The following is an 18,221-nucleotide window of genomic DNA, read 5'->3' as shown; positions in this document are numbered from 1 at the left end:
ATAATAATAATAATAATAATAATAATAATAATAATAATAATTGGAGGAGTGAGGACTGTTTAATAAAAGGATGAAAAAAAGAAAAGAAGAAGAAAGAGAAAGCACAGACGTCCGAACTCCGCTCGCGCCCCTCCACGACGCCTCACGTCTTCGTCTCTTGTTTCGCTTATGCATTGTTCCCTGAAATGGCGCGGTCAATGCTGTTGTCCCTCCGCGCAGGGCCACCAACATCGCCATCGACGCTTCCATCATGATGACGACGACGACGACGGCAACGACGATGACGAAGAAACAAGAACAAGCGAACGGGAGTCGCCGACATGGGTCAGCACAGGATGCTCGCCAACACCATCACCACAATCATCATCACCATCACCACCATCATCAGCCGCATCGAGACCATCACGACGAGGAGGAGGAGGAGGAGGAGGAGGAGGAGGAAGAAGACGAGGAGGCTGAAAGCGAGGAGGAGGTGGGGGAGAAGGACTGCTTCTTCGAGCCCCTTGACCGAATCCCATCGAGCGTCTCCTTCCTTGTCGACCTTCCCTCCGATTCCGACGAAGACGAGGACGACGACGTCCGCTTTTCCTTTGCCTCCGCGATCGCCCCGCCAACCGACCTCCGCTGCGTCACCTTCTCTCGAGAAGAGTTCCTCGTCGAACACAATGACAACCCCGACCTCGGCGGCTACGACTACGACGTTTGGATGGCTGAGCCCACCTCCATCAAGGAGCGCCGCAGCCGCCTCCTCCAGGGCATGGGCTTCGCCAGCAGCAAAGACCTCGCCGCCGCCCTGCGGAACCGCAGCAGCAACCTGAAAGCCGTCAGCACCGCTCCCGCCGCCAGCGGCGAACACGCCCTGGAATCTGGGTTGCCACCTCCCTATCCCGCCCCGTCGCAGAACCAGCTGGCGATCGTCAAATGCCGATCCGACAACGAACTGGTGACGACGCAGGGCGCCCCCCCCTCCGCCGAGCCCGCCCTGCCGCGCGCCGCCTCCGCCCCGCCAACCCTCTGGGGCCACAGCGCTCAGCAAAAGACCGGAGCCGGCGGCGGCGCCGCCGGTGTCAAAGAAGCGAAGGAAGGCGGCAGCCTCGTGTCCGCCAACGGTGGGGTGTGCCGAGTCAAGAACCTCGATACGGGGAGGGAATTCGTGGTCAGCGAGCTGGGCAAGGACGGAACATGGCGGCGGCTCAACGACGTCCAGACCGGGTCGCAGATGTCCATGGAGGAGTTTGAGCAGTTCCTCGGCAACTCCCCTATCGTCAAGGAGCTCATGCGCAGGGCGAATCTGCGCGGCAGCGGCCGCGAGCCGCAGAGCAACGACCAGCCCGTCCCGTCCCTCGACGGCTCCAAGAGCTCCAAATCGGGCTACAGGAAGAAAAGGGGCTGGCTCAAGAACATCAAGTTCGTGGCGAGCTCCGTGACCGGGCTCAAAACGGAGAAAGAGAAGGGGGACGCCGGGTGGAGGGCGGCAGGGAAGTCGTCGGCCGACAGCTCGTCGGAGCTGATGAAGGTTCGCCAGCACGGCAAGTCCTACAAGGAGCTCACGGGCCTCTACATGACCCAGGAGATCCACGCCCACCAGGGTTCCATATGGAGCATCAAGTTCAGCTGGGACGGCCGGCATCTGGCCAGCGCCGGAGAGGACCGCGTCGTCCGTGTATGGCAAGTCCAAGAATGCGACATCCTCTCCTCCCCGTTACGGCGCCAAGAGGCTCGCTCTTCTCGCCTGTCCATGGCGGATGGATCCCCAGAGCGCTCCCCTCTCCTCGGAACCCAGCCCTCGAAGAGCACCAAGAAGAGCAAGAGCCGCAAGAGGTCCGTCCCTGACTACATCGTGATGCCGGAGGTCATCTTCTCACTCTCAGAGAAGCCCGTTTGCTCCTTGGAAGGTCATCTGGATGATATCCTGGACCTCTCCTGGTCTAAATCTCAGGTTCATCCTGCACTCTGCCACCATATTCTAAATCACATGATAATTACGTTCGATGCAAGATAGGTAATGCAGACAGCATGATTCGGAGTTGGACTCGCCTTGTTCTGCTGAAGAACAAGGAACCATCTCCTTCGTAATGATATCGAGCCGCCCACGCAGCTCATCGACCCATCTCAATTTGCTCTTTGTGTTTTGTGTTCTCCTTCATCGTCGATAAAATCCTGAGGAAGAATTCATTACTTTGCAGCATTTGCTATCATCGTCGATGGACAAGACGGTCCGATTATGGGACATCGAAAGCAAGCAGTGCCTGAAGCTATTCGCCCACAATGACTACGGTAAGGCAACGATTATGGTCATTACAGCCACCACGATTTATTTCTTCCGGCGAAGCTCTCATCCTGATGTCTTTGCACGGTGATGGAATTGGGCAGTGACGTGCATCCAGTTCAATCCAATAGATGACAGGTACTTCATCAGTGGCTCTCTTGATTCCAAGGTTCGGATATGGAGCGTACCAGAGCGTCAAGTCGTAGACTGGAATGATCTCCACGAGATGGTTACCGCCGCCTGCTACACCCCTGATGGCCAGGTGCAATGCAATCAAATCCACCATCATCTACATTGCTATTGTGCTCGATCTCAGAGGATACATGTGTTTTTCCGATTGCTAATTTGGTTGCAATCCATCTTTGATAGGGTGCTTTGGTTGGCTCACACAAGGGGAGCTGCCGGTTCTACAAGACCTCCGGTATGGCCCTTCTTCTTCTTCTTCTTCTTCTTCTTCTTCTTCTTCTTCTTCTTCTTCTTCTTTCAAGTTCCTATACTTGCGTTGCTCTTTGCTTGCATGAATCTCCAGTTTCCTTGTTTCTTGGTTAATGCCTGCAGACTGTAAACTTTCTCAACAAGGCCAGCTGGATATACGGATCAAGAAAAAGAAATCCCATGCGAAAAAGATCACCGGATTCCAGGTAAAGCCGCCACTGTGTTCATCCTCGATTCCAAGGTAACATGCAGCAGCTTCTTTTACTGCTACTTCGATGACCATGGTTTTGATCGGATAATAAGAGAACGCGGTAGGTGTTTGATCCGCTCCGCTGCTAGCATCAAAATCTCCATCTGTGCATGAACAGGGCATTGGCATACTAGATTGACTCACTTGTATTCAAACAGTTTGCTCCCGGCAATCCATCCGAAGTGTTGATCACCTCTGCTGATTCGCGAGTTCGGGTCTTCGATGGCCCCAATATGGTTCACAAATTTAGAGGTAAGAGATGCCTATTGCAACCAAAGTGCCATCTTTCTTGCTATCGATGAACATTAGAATTAGAAGAGGATTTCTGTGTATTGTATGCATTTAATTAAGCTTTTCTGCTGTTGAAGTATCGACTGCAGAATGAGACATCCCTGTCAAGTGTTTGATGATAGTTCTGAATGAGACAGGATTCCGAAACACCAGCAGTCAAATCTCGGCGTCGTACGCGTCGGAGGGGAAGTACGTGGTGAGCGCGAGCGAGGACTCGTACGTGTACGTATGGAAGCGAGAGGCGGGGCGCGTCGTGGGCGCCGCGGGCAAAGGCAAAAGCTGGACCACCACCCGCTCCCACGAGTACTTCTACTGCAAGGACGTGTCCGTCGCCATCCCGTGGCCCAGCGCCGGAAGCCAGTGCTCGCCGCTGTCGCTGCCGTCGCCCACATCCGGGCGCTTCGACCAGCGGCCACCGCAGCAGGACCCCCTTGGCTGCACCGACTCCCGGCGCTCCACCGCCTCGCTGGAAGACATCTTCCACAGCGGCAGGAGACCCGCGGCAGCTCTCTCCAAGAAGAGCTTCTCGGAGCGGGGACCGTCGTCCCACCGGGAGGAGTTCAGGAGCGTGTCCCGCTGGGGGATCGGCAGCGACTCGTTCGCGTCGGGTGGGGCGGCCTCGTCCGTCGTCTCCGATCCCGGGACCCTCTCTTCGTCCTTCTCGTCCTGGGGGTGGTACAGCGGCGGCAGCACCAGGACCAGCAGCACCGACCCCCCGAACGCGTGGGGTCTCGTCGTCGTCACGGCCGGCCTGGGCGGCCACATCAGGATCTACCAGAACTTTGGCCTGCCGCTCCGCCTCGGCCGCCAAACCAATCTATTCTGAAAAAGACATCTTCCTTCGCCGATTTCCTTTGCTTGGATCAAGATTCCGTGACCATCTTTTTGGATCTTGAGCAACATCAGATGCTGCCACCACCAGATTCTGCTGGGGAGAGCTACCGAACACAACAATCTTTGATGCCAGAGGTTGGTGGCGCAGCAATCAAAGCATAGTCATTAGTGCTGTTGTCTTCTTGCAAGGTGTCATCTTTGGAAGCATATTTCATAATGTACAGAAGCAAACTTTGCCTTTCTGTTGCAACGATCTCCTGTAATTGTTGGAAGCTGATGGTCTTAAAGGAGAAGAATCAATTCCTGCCATTGATGCAAGATTTGAGCAGCAGTATTAGAGGCGGAAACGATCGTGAACTCGAGCCTTTGACTTCGAATCGAACCCAGCACGCCTTCCCGTCCGGCGCTGACATGCCACTCGTGTGTCGGACCGAGTTCGGGTTGGAGGCACAGCCATCGACAGCTTCGACGTGGAGAAAGAGCAAGCCGTCAGCGTTGACTCGAATTCTCGATACGCCTTCTTCACAAAGGGATCACTAATTATACACCAACGGCATCCATCAGTAATTCTTCTCCTGGACATAAAAATCAACATGAAGATTAATCAGACAACGAAATATTTTCATTTTTCCACTTGAAAATTTACATAGATTTTGCTGGGAAGCCAGCAAAAAAATAACCATTTGATCTGATCATTCTGTGCTCTGATGGTAGCTTACTAGCCAAATCTACTGAGAAATGGATTTTAGAAATATTTATGGAGAATTACCAATCAAATGTTGATTTTTACATCAGTGTATCCTGGAATTCATATCCAGCACAATCAGCAAACACAGATAGATCACTGCTAATTTTGGAAGCTTTGATTAAACAATTGCAAGTTCTCTACTATAAATTTTACATGTTTCCTCATCCTACGCAAAATGTGAAGTGGAGAAGTACAAATTCTGATGGTTGGATGCGAGAAAAAGAATGCGCAGCGACGACGATGGGGCGAAAATAGACTTACGAAATTATATACTGCTGCAAGTTCTTTGTTCTCTTCTTGCTTTTCAGTTTTCTAAAAGAGCAGAACTCAATCTGCCGAATCCTCTCCCGGCTTACTCCCATCAGCTCCCCTATCTCTTGCAGTGTCTTCATCCTTCCATCTTCTAATCCAAATCTCCATCTCACGACCCGCTTCTCTCTTGGATTTAAAGTATCCAGCACCTTGTTCAGATCCTCTCTCATGAATTGCTTGATGAGTATGTCTTCCGATGTCTCAGCATCAGGATCAGCAATAACTTCCTGTGAAGCATGATAACATCGTTCAAACTCAAAGACATGACACCAAAAGTGGGATATGTTGATGATATAATGTATGCAGGGATTCTAAAATGGGATGTAACAAACTGAAGGTTTTAAGGTCTGATTGATCCCAATCTTCTGATCCAGAGATCTCGGAGCTTTAGGGGTCAGCATCACTGCAGCAAACCTCTTCATTGACAACCCAGAGGCTTCTGCGACTTCTTCATGATCAGGATGCCTTCCGTTCTCACTGTATAGTTGCTTTTTGGCCTCTCTTACTCGGTATGTGGCTTCGACCATGTGAAACTGCAAGACCCATAACACAATTATTTTTCAACTTTTGGAGAATCAAAAGCAAATAGAATCCTGATGTTTCTTGAGTGAATGGGATTTAGAAATTAAATATTTAATGTTTAGCTTAGAGGTTGAGCTCCAGATTTTATGGCTTGCTCCCATCATTCATTTCGTTTTAAAGGTTGGAAGTGTCTATCCCCTTACGAAGAATGTTCAACTTTATGCGATGAAATGGTGGGTACCTAGAAACAGTAATGAAAAAAAAGGGAGAATAATAATCTCTGACTGCACTTTGAGGACCGAAAGTTGAAACAAAAATCTACAGGGCAACAAACAAACATGGTGATATCATGCATGTTTTTACAATCTGCATTTTAGCAAACAATTCAAGCAAAAATATCTAATTAATATTGAAGAGCCGGAACATTTCTAAAGCATTCATATTACAACTATGTTCATCTTTTCTCCTGCATTTAATCTCCATATTATAATGCCTGATGAAAAACCAACATAAATATATTAAAAGAGAACTTACAGGCAACCGAATAGTCCTGGATTGTTCTGAAAGAGATTTCCGAACAGCCTGTTTGATCCACCAATGTGCATATGTTGAAAACTTAAACCCCTTAGAAGCATCAAATTTTTCAGCACCCTTTATGAGGCCTCTGCATCCTTCCTGCCGAAGAATTTAAGATCAACATTCCGAAACTGGACACCATAGAAACTACAATCAACCCCCAAATAGCTACATAAGCAAGCACCTGAACAAGATCTTGAAGGTTCATTCCTGCACGCTGATAGTTTTTTGCTATTGATATAACAAGTCGTATGTTACTTGTAATCATTTTGTCCTTGCAAAAGGTGCCATAGTTTAAGCGTTTTCTAAGAGCCTTCTGGTCAATTCCAGCAGCTGCGGCCCATTGGGCAAAGGTTGGTTGACAACCATTTCGCTCTGTGAGATCCTGTTGTAACCTTTCCAGCTTTAGTAGATCCTGATGGCATTCAGTAGAAGAAAAAAAAAGTTGAGATAAATGCAAGTGGAAAAACCACTCTGATTTTGCAAGTGATGAGAACTAGCCAAAAAACTGAAAGTTCTACTGTAATCAATATAAATTTATCTTTTCAGCTCGGCTTGTGTAAAAGTATATCCACACATTTTACTTAACCACAAGTACTCCATTAAATAAAATCTTGCTATAAGTCTTAATAACCATTACAAGCAGACAAACCAAGGAGGAAAGCTGTTGAAGCCATTCAAAAGCATCTATGTTAAATGGTTTGAAGCTTCTGGTGCATCAAATTGTACCTGAATTCCCTCTGATAATTTGACCTCTTCAGCTGCTGTGAGAAGCCTTGATGTACTTGTTGTTCCCCTTAAGTAATGCAAGGGATCTGAATAATCAATATCCTGAAGAGTAGAACGTTTTTTCTTTCCAGATGACCCGGACTTCAAATTTAAAACACCAGCAGCAGCCTTTTCTGCTGCCCTTGCCCTTCTAGCTCTTCTTTCAGTTTGACGCCCAGATCTCACAGCAATGTTTTCACAATATTCCATTTCTTCTACTTCAGTTTCATTGTACGTTGAACTGGAAATATCTTTACGCACAGATTCATCTAGGGTAACACTGTCTTCAAGGGAAGTAGTTTCAGTGGCAACAGAATGGTTGGTCATGCCAGTCCATTCTGTTTTGGAAAGGTTAACATTCTCAACTTCTGCTGATGGACTCTTCCTGATCATCTGAGCTGCATCTTTGGCAAGTTCAAGTGCTGCTCTAGCAAGAGCAACTGCTTCAGCTGCTGCTGCTGCTATTACTGCCTCCTCATTCGTGAGAAGTGCTTCCGAAGCCCAGGTTGCTTCGAAGCTAGTCTAGACACAACATGGAAGGGATGTCTCTAAATGTGATATAGCAACATTCATTATAGCAGAATCTTAAAGAACTCAAGAAGGTAATAGGGTGACAAATGCTCCAGAAAAAAGAAGTGCTTAAAACATCAGTTGTATCTTTTACATTTAATGGTCAAGTCACCAAGTTAAATTCTGCATAAAATTTCTGTAAAAATAGAATTTGGCAACAAGGAAGCATGAGTGATTCCACAAAGGAATATATTATGTCCACTACCAGAATTTGAGGTTGGACCTCTTAATTCTACACAGTAGCAAATTCAGTCATGGAGGCCCCATCAGCTAGTTAGAGAAATTTCACTCTCCTTCTCATTACTCCAAAATATAAATTCTGGAAAATTTCCCATCAGCTAGTTTTCCTAAAATTCTTATTCTCACATAAGATCTGGCAATTATTAAATAGATAAATATGATGTAATGTAATTAAAAACTCTCCCTCTTCACAAGACAATAGATGTTGTCAAACTAAATCTTCACTTTATAAATTCCCAATTCCCCTGGTCAAAAACTTACAGTCTCACAAGTTCCCCAGACAAATTCATTATTATAAACTTCACAAACGGACCTTTCCTAACCTTGGACATGAGGATTCATTGTGTAATAATTGTTACAACACCTCGCAAAGTAATTACTGACCTTGGTCGGTAGGCCAACAGCTCCAGTATAGGTCAACGGTTTAATGGCACAGGTAGATAAGGAAGTTGACCGTGCTTCCAACTTAGGTCTTTGCTCAAAATCAATCAGAGCTGTTTTAGGGGATAAAACACACCGAACCTGGGACCAAACTGATTCTCTGGCCTTTGCTGCAGCCAAAGATTAGAAACAACAACAACAACAATATTTAGAAGTTATAAACAAACAGGCAAACAACTCAAAATGGTGAAATAATATTCACAAAGTCCCATGGAATAGCATTGTTCGATAAACAATGGCGTATTGCATTAGAAAATCAATGCCTTTATCAGTGTATGTCACTTGCGATTAAAGCTGGTTAGGTCCCAGGGCAAAATAGATAAATGGTAAGCTGCTACACAAGGGCAGATGGATGTATCAGACCTTTCGTTTATGTGATCAAACACATCATATTGTGGTATTATGCCCTACCACAAGGAAGTACAACTATCCAATGACTGCAGAAGTAACAGTTCGACAGATTTTGAGTCCACTAAGGACTACATGATTAACTTTCGCAGATCAATGTGTAAATTTTATTGAAGAAGACTGAAGCATGTTGGTGTTAAACAATGTTCCAAACTTAGGATTCTAGGTCCATATTTCCTAAAGGCTTAAAGATCAAATGCTCCCGTTGATAGTACTCCAATTTCTGCATTATGTTCAATACTGCTGGGCAGCCTTTGCAACCCACTAAATCACCAATGCTAACAAAAAATTTGTACAATAACTGTTCAATATGCATCTAATACATAAATTACTTACAAGCAGCCATGAAGGAACTGTGGGTTTCTATGCATATTCTAAACCTTGTAATGTTTCAGCAAGAGACTCAGCATAGCACACGAGTCAAATTCAACAGTTTGAACTACTACCACATCTTATATGAGACGATTCGGTAACAACAGTAGCTGACAACCGTAAAACCGATCGCAAGGATCAGCAACCAATAAGCGACAAAGGGCAAAAAACAGAGTAGAGCACGTTCCTTCCCCGGGAATTTGACCATCAATTCGCTGTAAATAAATGATTCTACACAGTTTCGACTTTTTCCACAAATTTGAAATCGTGGGTAATTCATCAAAAGACCAAAGACGAACCAAATCAAAAGATTAGAGCTTGCTTACGGTGAAGCGAGGGGAGAGAGAGCCTGGAGTGGGCGTCGGAGGTGGGCGGGGGCTTGAACTGCGGCACCAGGCACGCCATTGCCGCCGCGACGCCCACCGCAGGCGGAGGACGAACCAAACCGATAACAGGGAGAGGGAGGAGCCAAGCGGGGGGACCTCCCCGGTGATGAATGGCCTCTGGGTCGGACACGGGAGGGAGGGGTTGGATATGGAGCGGGGCATCAGGATAAGACCGGACCACACAAGCGGCTCGGTTCGATAGGACGGTTAAATTGAATTAGACCGGCCCATATGAACCGGCCGGTTTCAAACTTGAGCTGGGTCGCGGATTATAATTTGGTTCAAAACATGCACGAGTTGACGCCAAGTTTTACTGTGCACGTGTGGAGCTAAATCACGACAGGACCATTAATGCAGATGTCTAATTAAGCCCTTAAATCATATTGCTAATTTGTGGGAGATGGCTTTTCCTATGCCATAAGCACCTCAAACAACACCACAAGCCACGTGGAGGATAAATAATTAAGACGAAATATGATTCCAAAATCTTTTAATGTTTTAATAAAACCTTTACCAAATAAGAAATGAGATCTTAAACTATTAATCTTGATAAGTGAGTCTAATATATCATCAGCATATCAATATTTTATGTGTTATGTTGTGCCTCTAAAATGAATGCAATAAGATTAAAAAAAAGAGAGAAAGAAGGTCACTTGCAGTATTAAGCTTATGCTGTTGCAATTGCATTGTCATCATCTAAGATTAAAGATGATTGGTCCTGTGTAGGGCAATGGCATTGTCCTGTGCAGTATTATGCTTATGTGTAGGGCAAATCACATGACAAACCAACACACATCTCCATGATCTACAAATCTCTTCTTGTTGAATAAAAGATTATATATATAAAAAAAGAGGATAACTTCTTCATATTTCTTGATCATCCTATCACAAACCATTACCTTCATCTGAAGGACATTAGCTGATACTGAATTACATTGTAAACATGCCTGGTAAAATCATTCCTAACTGGTACAAATTGATAAGAATTCATAATTGATGTTAGCATAACAACAACAACAACAAAATAGTAAATCTCAAAGATCAGCTACATGGTTAGTACAGAAAAATATGTTCTAATACTCAGCAATTTAGTTACTGGAAACCTCAGCATGTGCTACTCCTGGATCAATAGAAATAAGTAAAATACCATCCATTGAGTTTGATCTTTCTTGGCATAAAACACACTGAAGTTTAAATATGCTCATTTTTAATCTTAATCTTTGCTAATTTACTCTTTGAGGTTGCATGCTATGACTCACAAGTTTAACTCCACATACAACTATGACAACCTCTTAAATCTACTTTATACCAGTGTTTTCCCTCCATTTATGTGACATTCCCTTCACTAATTAATCTTTTTATCCACCATGAAATGTTTCTGTGGTATTTTTTTTGTCTAACCAATTTATTTTCAAACCACATGATTAGTATTTAAAGTAGAATTTTAACCAAACATCACAATGTCATATAGAAGCCCATAAAGAATCACATGGTTTAATATGACTAGGGGACAGATCCTACTTGGAAAAAGTCTTCCTAAACAAATGTTCCTAGTATTGTAATTTTACACAAAAAAATATCTACTGATTACTCAAGTACTTCAAATCTGCATTTGCCATTGCCTTAACTGAACATTGTTGAATTCTTAAGGTGCAGTTCTTAATGTAATCTTAACCAGCTTGTTAAGTTGTCTCATACCCATCATCAATCTGAAGCATTCCTCAAATTTTGAGAAAAAGGAAAGCAGAAGCCAATCGAGAATTATAAGGAAGAAAGGACATAAAAGACTTGAATAATGCACATCGTGTAAAAAAATTTCAAGCATGACATCACCACGATGAGAGGCTAAGACTTGGCTCTGTAACTACCATAATTAACTAAAACTATTGATTTGAGGTCTAAAGAGTATAATAAAAGAATTCTCACATTCAGAAGTGCCGAGTATCCATACTGACAAAGAATTAAGTTGTGACCAATTAAAAGAATCCAAATACTAAAAAAAATATTATAAATTAAACATATTTTCTGCATGTAACACAAAAGAGAAACAATGAGACCTTAAAAATCATATGAAGTAGGTGAGAATGATAGGGAACTCTTCAAAACTGCATAAAGAAGCAAACTCCATTAATTCGAATGACAACTATAAAAGTCAAAAAGATTTGCTAGAAAAGGGTGGCTATCAAACATCACTATGGTGAAATATCATGGTTCAATAAGGATGGTCGGATCTGGTTGCTACTAGAATATAACTCTAAATCTGGATCCAATGTATTAAGTATTAACACAACGTGTCAAAAGTTTCAAACCAAAACTACCTAATACACAGGAAACCGAAGCTTTATACATGTGGAAGCAACACGCAGTTCACAGATAAGGAGCTTAAAATGGCGAGGATCCTTGATTAAAACATCTACATCTATCATTGGTTGCATGAGTAATGGTTTTCAGAACAGAACCTTGGCTGAGTATGAATATGCAGAGAAGAAACTATTACCATGTGCCACAAGGAGAAAATGTGGCATCTGCCAAAGAATTAATTCAACCAAAACACATCACACACTCTGGTGCAAGATTGATGAATCAGAATAGCAACCGTGTAACTCTTAAGGGCTAACTACAATTATCACTTTCGGCCAAAACCTACATATATATATAGCAGCTTCTAGTAAGAACAGAGAGGAGTCTAGTTTCACAGCGTCGATAGACACGCTTCACGAGTAATAGTTTTCTACAAGGTGACACCTGCAAATGTGCATGTTAAAGTTTAGGTAGAGTATAATTCATAAAACAAGTAGTTGCACTATCCAGCCATCTATCTCATCACAACTATGAAGACCATATCAGAAAGGGGAATCTACATATGAACACATTAGCCGCTGCCACATGCCATGTGTTCCAAAGATTTCGTTAATACAGAAACATCATATATGTGAGAAACCAAGATGACAATTCATGTGAAAGGAGCTATATAAGGAATTTACATGGCATATCAGTTTTACTGTAGAAAAAAGGATAGCTGAACTCCAACCTTGACAGATATATTGCAATTTAATAAACTGGACCACTGACAGTGAGGCTCAGCATTCCAAGAAAGCAAGAAAAGTTGAATCGTCCCATGAAAGCAACAAACACTTCATTCAACTTTTGAGGCCTGTACCGTGACAATCATTAGAATTTAGAACGCTCTGTGTCACCTATAATTCATTAATGCAAAAATTAATTATAGTAATTATAACCAATAGTTATTAAATGAGACTGACCAAAAGATAAATTTTATTCTATGATCAATTTAACAACACACTCAATGTCATATTCAAGATCAACTTACACAAACAGAAATAAACTCATGTTGTCACCTTAAAAACCAATTCACTAGTTAAATTAACATAATATGAGTACCTATCAAGCAAAACACAAAATTAAGAGCAAGTTACCTGTTAACTTTAGAGGAGTATTTTGAGCCAATTAACTAGGAAAAAAACATGGAAACATTGAAGAAAACAGAACACTAATTTGTATCAAAGATCTGCTGGTGGAATTCAAGTCATTATCTTAAATCAACATTTCTGTGGACAGTTATGTATGTACTCTCTATACCTCACTAATAGAGAAAGAGCTCACCTTCTGCAGCATTATGAATGAAATTAGGTAACTGTATATCTAAACTATGCCCATGCAACAACGAAAAGTATTTATTTAGTGATTCATCTTACACTGTATCATCTGATGTCATTCTCAGACAGCAGTTTTATCGATGTTAGCTTCCTCAAGTTCTTGCTGGAAGCATCTTTGCTAGGAGTGATCTTCGCAACCTTTTTAGTTTGCTTCTTCTGTGAAGCAATAAAACTCTGCAGAGTTTGCTGCCCTCTCTTTTGCTTTGTCGACACTATCTCATTTACAGCCTTCTGGAGAGAGTCCTTCGCAACAGTATAAAATTCAGTGGACGTTGCCCCCTCTCTGGCACATCGTATGGCATCACGACAGAGATCATTATATCGTGCTATTGAAGGGTCATCAGAGTAACCTCTGAGTTCAATACCATAGTCATCTAAGACAGAGCCGCTCTTAGCATGTTTTGTCCACCGTTTTAAGATGTAATCATTTGGGAGTGTGCGAACACCATTAACTATAAAGACTCTTAGCGCATGTCTACACAGAATGCCAGAAAACTCAAACATACAACAACCACAGTGTGCTTTGTTCTCAGTGACATTGAAATAAACACTGTATGCTTCATCATCTTCCTCATTTCTCATCACTCTATATTTGCTAATAGGCCCATCCTCTATTTTATCCACATGATAACCCAAAGATTCAACAAATTCCTCTTGAAACCTGTCAAAAATTGATCTCGTGTAGATACCAGCTGCCTGCTTTTCCATTGGTGAAGCAGTCCTCAAAAATGGCTTCTCAAACAATGTAACAAACTCTGCTTGCGCTTCTTTTTCATACTGACTTGCAAGCATCTGAGATAGTTGCCTAACAGCCACCCGTAGAAGGGTCTTTGTTGTGAAATATTTTTCGATAACTTTGTCAAAGTTTCCACATCTTTGTGATCCAGGGACTTCTGCAAGGAAGGTTTGCTTTACAAAGACAGGGACCCACTGCTGACGTATATTGTATAATGACTGCATATAAGCATTCTCCTTCAGACCATACTTATTTATCAATGCAACCCAGCATGATTCAAATAATTCAGTTGTTTCAGACTCATCAATGCATGTATTCAATTCTCCTTCAAAAGGAACATGTTCTGAAAACAAATCAGGCAATTCATATTGGATGGTACTTAAGACATGTGCCTTGCAAAAACAATGGCGAGTTTGTGGCAATGCCTTAGCAACTGCTGATGTAATCGTCCTGTTTAGTTCAGTAATCAATGATACAGGAGGCAGTGCAGGCATCGCTGCAAGCCAATTCTCGAAAAGCCAGGCAAATGATGCCTCTGTCTCATCTACAAGCAGGGCACATCCAAAAACTACTGGTTGTAAATGATGGTTAACACCTGTGAACATAACAATAGGCATTAGCTCCTTGTCATTTCTGTATTTTGTTTCAAACCTAACAGCATCACCAAAGTAGTAGTAAGCCATACGAGCTTTAGAATCAGCCCAGAAGATGTTGGTCATGCAATTATTGTTTTCAATATGCACTGCATAATAAAAGGCAGGGTTCTCTATTTGTGTTTTCTTAAAGTATTCAAGCAGACTTTGAGCATCATCTGGCCCAAAATCATTATATCGAATCTCTCTAGGATACTGCGAGCCTTGGCCATTTAATAGAAGATTGCGGGTATCAGCAAAGTTTTTCGCAATAACTAGTATCTCTCCTTGAGAGCGGATGCATCGAACCTTGCTTGGCGGAGAAGGTTTCAGTTCATGATTATGCTCCAGCACGAGTTTGGAAACGATCCAAATGTCAGAATCTTTCCGAATTATCTCAAATAATGCATCACAACCTTCTTTGGATGGATCTTGATTCTGCACCCTCTTGTTTTCATCACTACCATTATCCCTTCCTGAATGGTAGCGATGCTTTGAGCAAACAAGTTTCAACATTTTAAGTGATTCATCATGCAAAGAACGGCGTGACTGTCGAACACGAGCTTCAAAGCCCACACGGCTTGCATATGCATAATAAAATGTCTTGGCAACTTCAAGAGATTCAAACTCCATCCCAATATATGGATCCATCACAGCATCTCCCTCCGTGGCAATGTAATGCACCCTGCTTGGCATACCGACCTCGTGATTATGCTCCTTCACAAGCTTCGTCACGACCCACCTCTCATCGCCTCTTCGAATCACCTCGAGCATAGCCTTACACCCTTCTCTGATGGAAGCAGCCCGCTTCCTTGTCTTCTTGCCAGCAATGATGCGCTTCTCTCTGCTGAAACCTTCTCTCGAGCACACAAATCGCAGCATGATGATGGACTCATTGCATTTCGACCGTCGTGACCTGGCAATACGAACAGAGAAGCCCACACGTCCAGCATAAGCTATATAGAACGTCTTTGCAGCCTCCCCAGATTCAAACTCCATACCAACAAATGGTTCTATCCTTGGATCCCCTTCCACTGCAAAAAGCTCTCTTCGGACTGACTGCTCCACCAGTTCAAGAGGCTGCTGTTGTTGTTGCTGTTGCTGCTGCTGCTCTATGTGGTGGTGTTGATGCTGAGGCACAAGATGATGCTCAGGTTCCACAACATGGACATGAGGACTGACACCCAATGTTGTCCAGAAGTTTATGCTATCATCCTCGAGATCCACATGCTGCTCTATCAAGCCATTGACACCGTGGGAATTACCATCCATCATTCAGAACCAGTATCAGAACCTGCAAAAGAGATCAATCAGCTCAAAAACGTGACCAATCAAATGATAGAACTCGGAGATTACCACAACAGAAAATACTAAAGAAAAAAAACCACTTTTTTCATAGAATCAACAAAGAGAAACGAAGAAACTTCAAATAAATATTACAAGATAATAAGAGGGAAGATATGACGACTATAAATCCACTCCAATTAGCTCAAATCAAACACAACATAAAAATTGGAACTTCAAGGGACCAAACAACCCATCTTTCCCACAATCTACCTAAAAATGGGCATGAAACTGATCCAGGAACCCCAAAAAGATCGCAAAAAGCGATTCAGAAACCCAACGATATGAAAAAAGAATTCCAACGATCACAAAAATCCTACACAACAAGAACGGGATACTTAGGGACCGAAATGAGCCGATTAGAAACGGGAAGGAACCCTAACGAGCAACGAATCGAACTAAGCGAGGAAACAGACTCGATTGAACGAATAGGATCAGAGACATCCGACGAAGGAACGCACGCTCACTGCCAGCTGCAGCCGTAGCTCGGCGCCTTGTCGTCTCCCTATCGCGCTCGGATCTCTCACTCGCGGAGGTGCGGTGATGCCCTACTCTCACCGCATCGCAGCGCAACCCTAAAAGTCCCCTTATGAATTCGCGGATCCGACGAAACCAACACTAGCTAATTTTACCTTCTTCACGCACGAGTCCAGGCGCCTCTCTCCCATCTCACATGGACCCCATGTGCCCCCTGCGCGGGTACGGATCACGTCTTCCATGTCGCCACGCCCAAAGATCCTGCGGCCCACTCCGGCGGCTCCAAATTCGATTCAATCTAAACCGTTGGTTTAAATAGTGATCCAACACTTTGCCTCACTTCCTACGTGACTCCAATCAAATTGTGGGGTCACCTGTGGACCCCAGCTAACACGTCGAATAGCCTCGATGAGCTAAGCAGGGATAAGCTTCCGGGTTTGAGGTCGAATCAACAGGTTGCGGATCCTCTCCAATTAGATCTTGCATTGGAATCCTCCAATTCCCACATCATAGCCGTCCCACTAGTATAAACCTCTCCACCAAATAATATGCGCCGTTCATGAGATGGATACTAATTTTGCTTAAATGACGATGTTAATATGATAAGATACTTTGAGCCACTATTTGTGCCATCAGAACAATGCATTACCGAGCTTGAGAAATAATGATTTTTAAACACTTTTAATTAATCGAAACAAAAATATTTTAATGTTTTGATGATTAAATACAAATAGAGTGTCAAATTAATATGATTAAAGCCCCATTATAACCATATAAATGTGAACATGAGATGTTTCCTGATTTTATTAAATAATTTATCAAAATAAAAAAAAACATCATATGTCTATTCCGATTAGATCAATGATTTCATCGATATTGTGTTCACTATTTAAGAAAGCCTTCGTATAACTTCAATATAGCCTACCTATAATGTATAATCGACTCATGTGACCATGCTAATAATAGAACTATAATAATCATAATCCTCGATAATTTTAATCTAAACACATGATAATAACGTGGTAAAAGAGAAAATAAAATAATAAACTATTATGATTTGGTATCATCGAAGAAACCCTCGTGGTAGCCCCATGTGATGATTGACACAACATCGAGGTATCCGAGGTGATTTTAACGATGGGCTTCAAGGATTCAAGATGGATTTCAATCTCTTCGATGGTTCCTGCATAAAGGTTAATATTGGGAGAGCTTTTTGACTCGACTCGTTTAAAGCTCAAATTAGCTTTTTTGGGGTTGTATAGAATATAAAGGATTTTTGGAGAAAAATCCAACCCTTGGGCAGGTGTTAGGGATCGACTTTTATACCTAGGTTGTTGAGAGGATCGTCTATAACCATTGTAACGGTCTTCTTTTGACGTTCTGTCCATGGGGGTGAGAAGCTCAAACAATCTCCTGTAAGCTATTGTCCACGGAGATTGAGTGAGAGGGAACAAGTTTAAATGATTGTTTGAGGATCACTGTCCACGACGACCAACAAGACCAGCACGAATGATCTTCCATGAACTATTGTCCACGTGTGACCGATAGATCGTTTTTGTCCACTTGGCCCTGTCCTCTACATCAGCATCACAAACAAAACGTGAAATACCAGCAAAACCTCTTCTTGGACTTCCTTCGAAATGGCCTGCATGCTTATATGCTAAGGTCAGCAGCAGCTGCCACAGCCGTGAAGATAGCAGCATCCTTCACACGAATTGCATGTCGCATTGCAAGGTGAACCGCTGGTTTGCTGTGTTTCCCTTCCCCTGCACCTTACACTTGATCACAATATTATGCAATGATCAAAGATATAGTTTTGTGTAATATTAAACTCAAGATAAATATGGAGACAAATCGTTCCACCTAGTAAGCCAGTTGAGACAGGATCAAGAGCCCAAACACTAGTCTAGAAATTTAGAGGTGGATGATAAGA

General features: G+C 43.1%; 3 protein-coding genes across 12 annotated transcripts; 1 reads left to right on the top strand and 2 right to left on the bottom strand.

Annotated features, from left to right (window-relative positions):
* Nucleotides 1-163: 163 nt before the first annotated feature.
* On the top strand, nucleotides 164-4,321 carry LOC135642207 (uncharacterized). Its single transcript, XM_065158153.1, has 7 exons — nucleotides 164-1,939; nucleotides 2,187-2,277; nucleotides 2,374-2,531; nucleotides 2,639-2,690; nucleotides 2,828-2,910; nucleotides 3,113-3,206; nucleotides 3,383-4,321. Exons 1-7 carry the CDS (start codon nucleotides 251-253, stop codon nucleotides 4,069-4,071), a joined length of 2,856 nt encoding a protein of 951 aa, XP_065014225.1. The 5' UTR covers nucleotides 164-250; the 3' UTR covers nucleotides 4,072-4,321.
* On the bottom strand, nucleotides 4,254-9,599 carry LOC135581935 (RNA polymerase sigma factor sigB-like). Of its 4 annotated transcripts, XM_065158160.1 has the most exons (8): nucleotides 9,363-9,573; nucleotides 8,200-8,366; nucleotides 6,967-7,527; nucleotides 6,422-6,652; nucleotides 6,196-6,336; nucleotides 5,472-5,672; nucleotides 5,089-5,366; nucleotides 4,254-4,654 (listed from the first exon to the last, which is right to left on the bottom strand). In XM_065158160.1, the coding sequence occupies exons 1-8, from the start codon at nucleotides 9,439-9,441 to the stop codon at nucleotides 4,414-4,416; spliced, it is 1,899 nt and encodes a 632-aa protein (XP_065014232.1). In that variant the 5' UTR covers nucleotides 9,442-9,573; the 3' UTR covers nucleotides 4,254-4,413. The 4 variants fall into 4 exon arrangements, with proteins under 4 accessions (XP_065014232.1, XP_065014233.1, XP_065014235.1 ...); XM_065158161.1 differs by lacking the exon at nucleotides 8,200-8,366 and having other exon boundaries at nucleotides 9,363-9,599; XM_065158163.1 differs by lacking the exon at nucleotides 6,967-7,527.
* A 664-nt stretch (nucleotides 9,600-10,263) lies between these two features.
* On the bottom strand, nucleotides 10,264-16,410 carry LOC135581932 (protein FAR1-RELATED SEQUENCE 5-like). 7 transcript variants are annotated; one of them, XR_010497897.1, is made up of 4 exons: nucleotides 16,228-16,381; nucleotides 13,139-15,761; nucleotides 12,454-12,619; nucleotides 10,264-12,167 (listed from the first exon to the last, which is right to left on the bottom strand). XR_010497897.1 is itself a non-coding variant. In XM_065158157.1 (3 exons), exon 2 carries the CDS (start codon nucleotides 15,740-15,742, stop codon nucleotides 13,145-13,147), a length of 2,598 nt encoding a protein of 865 aa, XP_065014229.1. In that variant the 5' UTR covers nucleotides 15,743-15,761; nucleotides 16,228-16,381; the 3' UTR covers nucleotides 10,264-12,167; nucleotides 13,139-13,144. The 7 variants fall into 7 exon arrangements, 5 of the variants coding, with proteins under 5 accessions (XP_065014229.1, XP_065014230.1, XP_065014228.1 ...); XR_010497898.1 differs by having other exon boundaries at nucleotides 12,454-12,576; XM_065158157.1 differs by lacking the exon at nucleotides 12,454-12,619.
* Between the last annotated feature and the right edge of the window lie 1,811 nt (nucleotides 16,411-18,221).

This window comes from Musa acuminata, chromosome BXJ3-7, assembly GCF_036884655.1.
Source record: "Musa acuminata AAA Group cultivar baxijiao chromosome BXJ3-7, Cavendish_Baxijiao_AAA, whole genome shotgun sequence".
Lineage (NCBI taxonomy): Eukaryota > Viridiplantae > Streptophyta > Magnoliopsida > Zingiberales > Musaceae > Musa > Musa acuminata.
The sequence above is the reverse complement of the archived record's forward strand: the minus strand, read 5'-3'. Positions and strand labels throughout refer to the sequence as shown.